The sequence below is a fragment of the Adiantum capillus-veneris genome, chromosome 23, assembly GCF_014529385.1.
Source record: "Adiantum capillus-veneris isolate H3 chromosome 23, ASM1452938v2, whole genome shotgun sequence".
Lineage (NCBI taxonomy): Eukaryota > Viridiplantae > Streptophyta > Polypodiopsida > Polypodiales > Pteridaceae > Adiantum > Adiantum capillus-veneris.
The window spans coordinates 139,395,419-139,405,863 of NC_140953.1; the positions used below are offsets into that span (position 1 = coordinate 139,395,419).

Consider the following 10,445-nt stretch of genomic DNA (forward strand, 5'->3'; position numbering starts at 1 on the left):
GGAAGTCCCAAGGTAAACCGCTCAATCTGCTCTTTGAACGAGATCTTCTTAAATGAAGAGGCTGGTAGAAAAGAGCTCCAGAATCTCTCGTAATATACGTCCAATGTATCCTTCTTGGTCATCCAAAGATGGTTCAAGCAGTTCGTATGTCGTGTTCGTACTCTTGAGTCAGCCAAGAAGAAATAAAAAGCCTTTTAAATTTTAGCCATTTAAATGGCACTGTCTTGTTTAATGGAAGCGTGGACCACCAAGTTCGAGCATTTCCCTTGAAGTAAGAGGTAGCCCTCCGAATCTTGGAGTGCTCTGAGTAACGACCTCCAGAGAAATCTATGTCAAACTACTGTATGAAGGCCAAAGCCTTTGAAGCATCTCTATAACTAGAAAACGTGTCAAATTTAATTGATTGTCTACCTTCTTTGAACTTTCGGACTTTCTTGCTTTTATCTTCCAGAAAGTCATACTGGTTGGCTTTATAAAAACTCTTCTTCTTTGCATAAAAGTTGTTGTCGTCAGAGTCGGAACTATCCGAAGACGAGTCCTCTGTAGAACTGTCAACCATTGAGCGAGATTTAGGCTTCTTTGCCTTTTTCTTGCCCTTTCCGAAGCTTTGCTTTTTGCTTCACTCTTTGCCTCTTCTATCTTCTTCACTCAAGTCTAAGGAGCTAGAAGAACTCTTAGAAGAAGAAGAAGAAGAAGAACTGGGTACTCCTTCAAATTGAACATGCTTCTTCTGCTTTCTTGCCGATGCAAATGTAGACTGGCGACCCAAATAACTCGGGAAGTCAGTTCCTTTCTTCTGCTTTTTGTTGTGCTTTTCAGCTTTGTTATGCGTGTCAAAAGACTGAGAAATTCGTGCATCAACCACCTGTTCTAATTCTTGCTATGTATACATCCTTGGAGTAGGAGGTTTCTTCAATGCTGGTTTGAGGGGTGGTTCTGTGGTCTGCCGCCACTGTGAGTGCACCTCGTCAAAGGAGGTCTGGCTCATGAATTTTGCAAATTTTGGGTCCTTCGCAAAATTTAGCATATCTTTGTTGCATCGCCGATCAATCTTCGACGCTCCATCTCTTCGAGCTCCGCCTAAGTAGGCCGAGGTGGGCCGTACTCCTTGCGTGAATCTTTTCCCGCATCTCCGGATGCAGAGGAAGTCGATTGATCTCTGTCTAAATCCATAAGTGCCGTGTAAAAAGGATCGGATTTCCTAGTAGAAGAGAAATTGGCCGCGCTCTGATATCACTATAACGGACTTGGACACTCCAAGTCGAGAATCTACCGCGACACCACAAGAATTCACTTCAAAACAGTTCACAATTCACAAATGATTCAACAACTGGCTCGGCGGAGTTCCATGCCTAGAGATATTGGCCCCAAAGACCGGCGCCCCTTTCGGTATTTCTTTTTGTATTAATCTGTAACTCAAAGTACAAGTGAGTGGGAGGCTCTCACTCTCAGACTCTGCGTCCAAATGCTCTAAGTAGTGGGAAGCCTGCCCACTGATTTAAAGGTTACAAGGGATGCCCAAAAGCAGATCCCCAAAAGCTAAAAATTAAAAGCCTTGTAAAAATAAAGCATCAAGGCTCTCTCTCTCAAGCCCTCTTAGGAAATTAAAGCAATTTCCAAAAACTCTAGCGTAGCCAGCCCTAAGTAGAGAAAAGCATACCAAAAATTTTCCGTCCGTACACTGCTTTTCTGTACGCTGTTACCGTGAATCGCGTCATTTTTTGCAGGGGCAATACGGACAGTGCCATGTCATCATTCCCCCGAACTTGCCACGCGGGACTGCTGCCAAAAGGAGAGTGTGTGTGTGTATTGGGCAGCTAGCAACCACATCATCAGTTTGTGACAGCAAGCATCTCTTTAGCATGGATGAAGTGCTCTGCTACCAGACCATCATGATCATGTGCTCTCCTTGTCTTCATCCTGTCAATGGCTTTCTTTACCCTCTCGGCTATAAAGAAAGTACATGTCTCAGGGCATGTCTCTAGTGGGTCCGGCAAAGGTGGTTGCCCTGATGCTGTGTAGAGAAATGTGGCATATCCCCCCCATGTCTCTGTGGAGGTGATTGTTGGTGGTGTGGTGAATGCTCGTGGAATAGCCTCCATGCTTCTCCTGAGTCTTGACTCATAAATAGCTGATACATATCCCACTCTAGCTGAGATAGATGAGCCCTTTTCTTTCGGCACACTAGACGATGAAAGATAATCCGTGACTTTCTATGTGTGGTAATACCCGCAATGAGCACTTCCCTCTGTAATTTGATCCTTGTCTCTCTACACTCCTTATCATACCAACTATTATGGGGCATGCTCTTAGATCGTCTCCGTGTAGGCTTTCTATGGGGGTATGCCTCTGATGCTGCATCATGGAGCGTCTCTGTCAATATCTAAGTGAGTTCATCTAGTGGCCATCCCGGCTCCTGAGTGCATAGCTACCTTTATATCTCATCTATATACACAGAATCCGTCTCCCTCATGAAGATTTACCGAGTGTGCGTGGGGACCTCTCCTAATGGAGTTGTGCTGAACTGAAATGTAAGAGTGAAAGACAAGATAGCATAATCAACTGCTACTCCAACTGGTCTAGTGCCCACCACGAAATCCTGAAAGAATGGAATGAGACCTGACTGGGCCATAACATAATCCACTGTACTAGCACCACGTCGATGTGGAAAGCACGTAAAACCTCCAGTTGTCAAAAATGGCCAATCTATGTGCAGTTCCCATATCTATCAAGTATCTGCCATACTCAGTGTACTCCTCATCTTGTGATAGTCTGGATAGGCCCATCTCTGTAACGTCCAGCTCCCTAAGCATCTCCTCGGAAGTATCATAAAATATTGTCTGGTGATGGGCAGTCTTAGCATTGAAGTCCCCTAGTATGACAATGTCACCATCCTTGGAAATCTCCCATGTGTCATTATCCAAAATAGCAAAGGGTGATTGTCCTCTAGGTGATGCATATACTGACGTATTAGGAGGGAAGTAACAAATAGCAATGTAGAGGTATTTGCATGTCTCTACCCTTAGCCTCACCCACATGTACCTAGCCTAGTCATCCTTACGCGCTATATATATCAATGGCTGCAACTCCTTCTTGAATAAATTGCCACTCCCCCTGAGCCCCGTCCTCGATGCTCCGATCTGGTCTCCTGTCTGCAGGCGACATCCATCTATATCTGCTCACCTGTGGCATGGATTTCCCAGGGGCTTGATGCATCTCAGAATAGAAAATGATGTCTCTCCTAGTGAAATTGTCCTCAAAGGCACCTACATCAAGACAAAGTGACCCATTACAATCCGAGCCTGCTATCTTTAGTGTGGTCCCATAGATCTCGCACCGTCATGCGGAGCGTCGCTCCAATATCACCATCCTTCCATCCCTGTAAAAAGCAATCTTTCCTTTCTCCCTTGCTGCTCTAATTTCCGGCATTACCTCTTGCATATAAGAAATTTGCCGAAAGGGTGAGGTCATCTCTAAGAAAGATGCCTGTATTTTTTAGAGTCGGTCTCTTCTTGAAGAAGTCCTTCTCTTCCATGGAGGGAAAATGGAGGAATAGTGCCCTTTCCTTTGAGGTTTCCCCATTACTCCCACTTTTCTTATTGCCCACTCTCCAAGACCTCGTATGCGTCTGCTCATTAACCCCCACCAGAGTCAGTTCTTTCACCTCTTCATCCACATTATCTTGGTCTCTGAGACCACATATCCTTACGTGTAAGGCCCGCACACGTCTCTTTTGCTCCTCTTCTAGTGTAAGGTTAATGATGGTTGGTGTGGGGGTGGTGGTTATTTCCTTGCCCTTTCCTTTCTTGACAATCTTGATCCATTTCTCGGCCTCTTCTGCGTGCTGCTTGTTCTTTAATCGTGTTAAGGTCTTCGATTATTGAGGGTTGAAGCTCTCCCTCTTCAAGGACATTCTGCAATCGCACCTCTGCAAGCTCTTTCTTGAGTTGTGTGATTTCCTCATCTAGGCCTTCACACAATCCTCAAGTGTATGTATCGTGCTTTCTTGTGCCGACATGCGCTCGTCGAGTGCCTTAATAGTACCTAGGAGGTGGCGATTAATCTTGTTGATGGACTCGTTCATTTCCTCTTTGCATTTTTTAATGGCATCCTCCATAGGGTCATCCTTGCCATTTTGTTTCCTCATGATTGAAGGTTGCAAAAGAGGAGAGAGAGAGATAGAATGAAGTGAAGAAAAGGATAAAGTGGGGAAGGGGAAGAGGGGGATTTTTTTCTCTCTCTATGCATGCAGGTTAGTGAAGAAGAGGAGAAAGTGGGGAAGGGGAAGAGGGGGATTTTTTTTCTCTCTCTACGCATGCAGGTTTTCTCTCTATATATTTTCTCTCTATGCTTGAATATTCTCAGCTCTCTCTCTCTCTCTCTCTCTCTCTCTCTCTCTCTCTCTCTCTCTACGCACTCTCAAATTTCTCTCTCTACGTAACAGGGGGAGGGGGAAACGCGAGGGAGCAAGGCAACCCAAGGTAGTGGGAGCGTGACGGAGTTGGGGTGCAGAGCGGGAGAGCGAGAGGCAGCAAGGTAGCGGGAACGCAATGGAGCAGGACAGTGGGAACACGACGGAGCAAGGAGAGACAGCGGGAGTGCGACGGAGCTAGGTACAGAGGGGAGAGCGCGAGGCAACAGGGGGGTGCAAAGAGAGAGAGAGAGAGAGAGAGAGAGAGAGAGCACAAGAGAAACAGGGGGAGAGAGAGCTTTTCCAACTTTTTGTATCGTTATTTTGAAGCGGAATAACATTTTTGTAATATTTGAGCGGCCAATATTCTTTGTGGGAACAAGGCTATAAGGAGAAATTGTATATGAGCAAACTTCTGTAACCCCTAAGCCAATTTTTGAATTAATTAAATCCGAACTTACTGTGTTGTGTCTCTGAGAGAGAGAGAGAGAGTGTGATTTCTTCTCGTCCCTACGCGCTCTACGGGACCTCCATTGCGAAAGTGACACCGCCAACGCATTAGCAACAGCTAGGGCTTCAATCCAACACCAAGTTTGCACGATTCCGGTGTCATTGCGAAGCGAGCTCCTACTAGCTTTCAGATGAGTTTTCTTGCAAATTGTGTGTCCGTTTAGTGATTTCTTCTATACGTATGGGTTCACGGCGAGTAGAGCTACAGGTTAGGATCTTACAAATCGAAAAGTGGTGACCTGCAATTTGCTGCCTGTCTTTATACGCGATTGTCGCACGAGGTGGTTTGAGGTAGTATACCAAGTCATAGTCCATGAGGAAAGTATGTCCTATGAGTGACATTTCAAATGCGTTTGGTTTAATTTCAGATAGCATGAACATTGTAGGTTGAGTTGCTTTCACTAGTGCATAGAACGGTTAGGTTTGATTTCCTCGGTAGAGATTGTCTTAGAAGGTCGAGAAGGTGCTTGACATTCATCTTCTTGTTTCCATGCGCCTACGGGTTAAGCTTCGTCCTTGGCCGACATAGAGTTGTTTGTTTTGTTCTCACTATGCTAACATCCGTTCGCGACGTACCCACCAAAGAGTCTCTCGAACAAATCAACCTTGACAATGAGTAAACTGATACTTGCACAATGGGGCAATGGTTGCATATATACCCATCTAAGTAAATTGCTTGACCTAGACTTTGACAAATAAAATAAAATAAATATCTAAAAGCCAAAATAAATAATGAGATCACATTGGGCAGCTCACTTGAGATGCCATTACTTTTAACATTGATGGGGTAATGATAAGCTTTCAAAAAGTGGGGGTGATTATCAGTCATGAGAAATCTGGAAACCTGAAATACAAAAGAGATTTCGATCCAAAAGAATGCTTGTCTTTAAGGTTATATCATAGTTTTTTCATATGTCGGACTTTAGGGGTATGGAAGTACGGATCAGACCACCCAGAAAAACATACGGCACACTAAAAACAGTCTACATATAATACTTAGAACAGTACAATACTTAGAACAGTACGAAGGAGCAGAAAATCATAGAATGCAACAAAACACCATAAAAGCTTTAATGAACCATCATAGTAGGTATCAATGACCATCATGACTCAGTCTCATAGTAGATAGTGGTTTTTTAAAACTACTACTGTGGTCGACTCACACGAGAACCGGTAGCATGTTTCTCGACCGGACAGGTCTGGAAAAAACTACGTTTATGATTGCTAGATTTTCTTTCTTGTCGCCTTGATGGGTGAATGATTAAGTGCATGCCTTGACATTTGGTTCAAAAGCGTCTTGGGTGGATGTTGTCAAAGGCTGGTTAAAGTCTTGGCATTCAATTTTGTGGTTGAGGAGGCTTGATGGGATGTTAAATCATGGTTTTTCTATGTTGGGAAAACAGCAATTATGCCCTTTATGCACTGTTCTTTTATGCTCAGTAATTATGCACGCACGGCAGGTGGATAGCATAGTCTTCCAAAGGGCCAAGCTTGAGGTCTTGTCTATGGTTAAGGAAATTTTGGAAGAATTAAAAGCTTTGGTTGCATTCATATGAAGGGGAAACTATGTCATGCTAGGCAACGTTTTGGTCGACAGACATGTATGTCAAATGTGGTGTACTAACAAGAGCACAAAAAGTGTTTGACGAGCTTCCTATTAGGAACCTCTATTGGAGTGCGCCATCTTCACTCAAGAGTATTCTAGCAGCTGCATACTGGCCGTCTCCAAGCAGCATTTTTTGTTCAACAGTTTGTGCCTCTTATGTGCCAGGAGCATGTCATTCAGACACGCTGCAGCATTAAATCCATCTAGTTGTATTGCATGTTGAAAGGCCAATCTTCCAAGCTTCACGTTTCCCCATTTTTGACAAGCACCTAGAAGAGCGGTCCAAACTGGAGGATAATCAAGTGATGGCATCATACAAATCACTCTCATAGCTTTGTCGAATAACCTTGCACGTGCAAAAAGGTCAACCATGCAAGCATAATGTTCTTTGTCAGGTGTAATGCCATATTTCTCCCTCATGGTATCAAAATACATTTGGCCCTCATCCACAAGACCCAAGTGGCTACATGCACTGAGCACATTAACAAAAGTGATTGCATCTGGGGAGATGCCCTCTTGTTGCATCCAATGAAAACAGTCCAAAGCTTCTTTGCCCTGCCCGTGTTGGACATACCCAGTAATAAGTGCATTCCAAGAGGCAACATTTGGAGAGAGACCCTCACTCCGCATTTGCTGAAAACAGCCCAGAGCTTCCTCACCCTGGCCCTGTCGAGCATACCCTGCAATAAGTGCATTCCAAGAGATCACATTCCGGAGAGGAAGCTCATCAAGCACTTTTCGTGCTTTCAAAAGCACACCACATTTTGCATACATGTCGACCAAAGCATTGCAAAGAAGGACGTCTTTTCCCAAGAGCCCTTGACAAGAGATCTCATCATGAATTTGTTTGCCCATGTCTACTTCTTGCAATATGCCACATGCCTTCAAGATGCAAGCATAGGTGATTGCATCCGGAGAGAAACCGTCACTTCGCATCTGGTGAAAACAACCCAGAGCTTCCTCACCCTTCCTCTGTTGGGTATATCCTACGATGAGTGCATTCCAAGAGACCTCATCCCGGACAGAAAGCTCATCAAGCACATTTTGTGCTTTTGTGAATAAACCACATTTGGCATACATGTCGACCAAGGCATTGCCAAGCACGATATGCTTTCCCAACAACCCTTGACTGGCAATCTCATCATGGATTTGCTTGCCCATGTTAGCTTCTTGCACAAGGCCACATGCCTTCAAAATGCAAGCATAGGTGATTGTATTTGGAGAGAAGCTCCCACTTCGCATCTTGTGAAAACAGCTTAGAGCTTCCTGGCCCTGCCCTTGTTCAGCATATCCCGCAATCAATGCATTCCAAGAGACAACATCACGCACAGGAAGCTCGTCAAAAACATTCTGTGCTTTTGTAAGTGCACCAAATTTGACATACATGTCGACCAAAGCATTTCCAAGAATAACGTTTTTCAACAGTCCTTGAGTAGCAATGTCCTCATGAATTTTTTTACCCATTCCAATGTCCTGCATAATGCCACATGCCATCAAGATGCAAGCAAAGGTAAGTGCATCTGGAGAGAAACCCTCACTTTGCATCCTCTGAAAGCTCTCAAGGGCTTCCTGTCCCTTCCCTTGTTGGGCATATCCTGCAATCAATGTACTCCAAGCGAGGACATCTCGAACAAGGAGCTCATCAAGGACTTTATGCGCTTTCGTAAATACCCCACATTTAGCATACATGTCGACTAAAGCACTGCCAAGGAGCACATCTTTTTCCAAGAGGCCTTGGCTAATTATTTCTCCATGCATTTGTTCACCCATGTCAGATTCTTGTGTAATGCCACAAGCTTTCAAGATGCAAGAATAGGTGATCCTATTTGGAGAGAGACCCTCACTTCGCATACGATGAAAACAACCTAGAGCTTCTTTGCCATGCCCGTGCTGGACATACCCTGTAATGAGTCCATTCCAGGAAATCACATTCTGGATAGGAAGCTCATCAAGCACATGCTGTGCTTTTGTAAGGACACCACATTTGGCATACATGTCAACCAAAGCATTGCCAAGAATGACATCTCTTGTCAACAGCCCCCTGCTAGCAATCTCCTCGTGAATTTGTTTACCCATGTCGATGTCTTGTGTAATGCCACATGCCTTCAAGATGCTAGTATAGGTAATTGCATTTGGAGAGAAGCCCTCACTTCGCATCCTCTGAAAACAGCCTAGTGCTTCATGGCCCTGCCCTTGTTGGGTGTATCCTGCGATCAATGCACTCCAAGAGACGACATTACAAACAGGAAGCTCGTCAAGCACTTTTTGCGCTTTTGCGAGTGCACCACATTTGGCATACATGTCAACCAAAGCACTCCCAAGCACGACGTCTTTTTCCAATAGCCCTCGGTTAATAATCTCACCATGTATTTGTTCGCCCATGTCAGCTTCTTGTGTAATGCCACATGCCTTCAAGGTGCAAGCATAGGTGATCGCGTTTGGACAGAGGCCCTTGCTTCGCATCTGATAAAAACAATGTAGAGCTTCTTTGCCCTGCCTATGTTGGACATATCCTGCAATACGTGCGTTCCAAGAGACAACACTCTGGACAGGAAGCTCCTCGACGAAGTGTTGTGCTTTGAGTACACCACACTTTGCATACATAGTCATTGAGGTGTTGCCTAGGTATGTGTTCTTCTCAGGGTACACATAGTTACGGAGGTGTTGCCTAAGTATGTGTTCTTCTTAAGGAACCATTATCGCAAATATGAGCGCATTTTCGACTGTCTAATTCTTTTCCAAAAGAAATTTCAAAACTCATGAATTATAAAACTAAGCTGGCCCCATACCCTCAGAGTAGTATCAAAACAATCATAAGAGACCCCTTAGTATCTTCATAGACGATTTATTGTCCAAAACCTATCCTTTACAATCCATCCATGTTGTTGTTTTTCTCTTAATATAGTTTTATTATAAAAACCAGCTAGACCCCTCATTTTAAATCATTAAAAATTCTACAAATAGAGCATGCATATCTACTAATAGACCGTGAAATCACCAAATCAGCAACCAATAATAGATAAACACTTTTACTAATAGTGATATTTTAAAGGTCCAGTCAAAGCTTTCCTTTTAACTCAATCCCAAGAAAATCAGTAAGAGCGATTCAAAAGCATCAATTTTTAAGAGGAAAATTAATAATCGCATCCTTATAACAACATGCCATGTATAAGGGAAATCTCTCTAATTTTTGTAAGAGCTATTGTGGATAAAAAATTGTGGCATTCATAGTTGTGTCAATACCATACCAATGTAGAAATGATAACTTGCTTGATTGATTGTAGAAAATTGAGAGAGAGAATACAGAATTTAAATAGCTGACTTATGTAGGCTCAAGGTGGAAGATTGGAATCAATCAGTGGATGGATATACACCACATATGGTAATGGCAAGGGTAATATGAGCTACCACAAGTAGCATGTGGCTATCAAGTGTATCGCATGTGTTTATGGAATGAGTAGTATGTGTGAGGCTAAAGGGTTCCATACGAAAAGTGTGACTATGCACATATGTCATGAAAATTAGATTCTACCTTTCTAAAAGTATTTTCCATCTTAATTTGGACATTTAAATCTAGGGAAAATAACCTGGGAAGTTCACTAAAGCATATATAACATAGCACGTGCATTCAAAAGAAGGGATTTTAATTTCTTGTAAATTTACGAGTTCATGTGTACAAGAGGGGTAATAATAAAATTTTATTTAGTGACGCCGCGGGGAAATAAAAGAGAACAAATAAAGTTGATTAAAGTTCTTATAGACTATCTCGATCAAAGGCTTGGGACCACAGAAGAGAAGTCTATAAAAAAGCAAGGATAATCGTTGTTTAGTTATTTTGGTCAAAGATACAAGTCAAGGAAGGATAAATCTATCTCGAGCAGTCTTAATCAAAGGTACAAGACAAAGGAGATTCATTAG

The 10,445-nt window shown here is 43.3% G+C and overlaps 1 protein-coding gene across 1 annotated transcript; it reads right to left on the reverse strand.

Annotated features, from left to right (window-relative positions):
• Window positions 1–5,968: 5,968 nt before the first annotated feature.
• Window positions 5,969–9,267, reverse strand: LOC147428699 (pentatricopeptide repeat-containing protein At3g09040, mitochondrial-like). Its single transcript, XM_086497514.1, has one exon. The coding sequence runs from the start codon at window positions 9,135–9,137 to the stop codon at window positions 6,612–6,614; it is 2,526 nt and encodes an 841-aa protein (XP_086353640.1). The 5' UTR covers window positions 9,138–9,267; the 3' UTR covers window positions 5,969–6,611.
• Window positions 9,268–10,445: the final 1,178 nt, after the last annotated feature.

Bases quoted from the DNA above. Each gene is read 5' to 3' on its own strand.
- LOC147428699 (XM_086497514.1), bottom strand. From the start codon at position 9,137: ATGACTATGTATGCAAAGTGTGGTGTACTCAAAGCACAACACTTCGTC.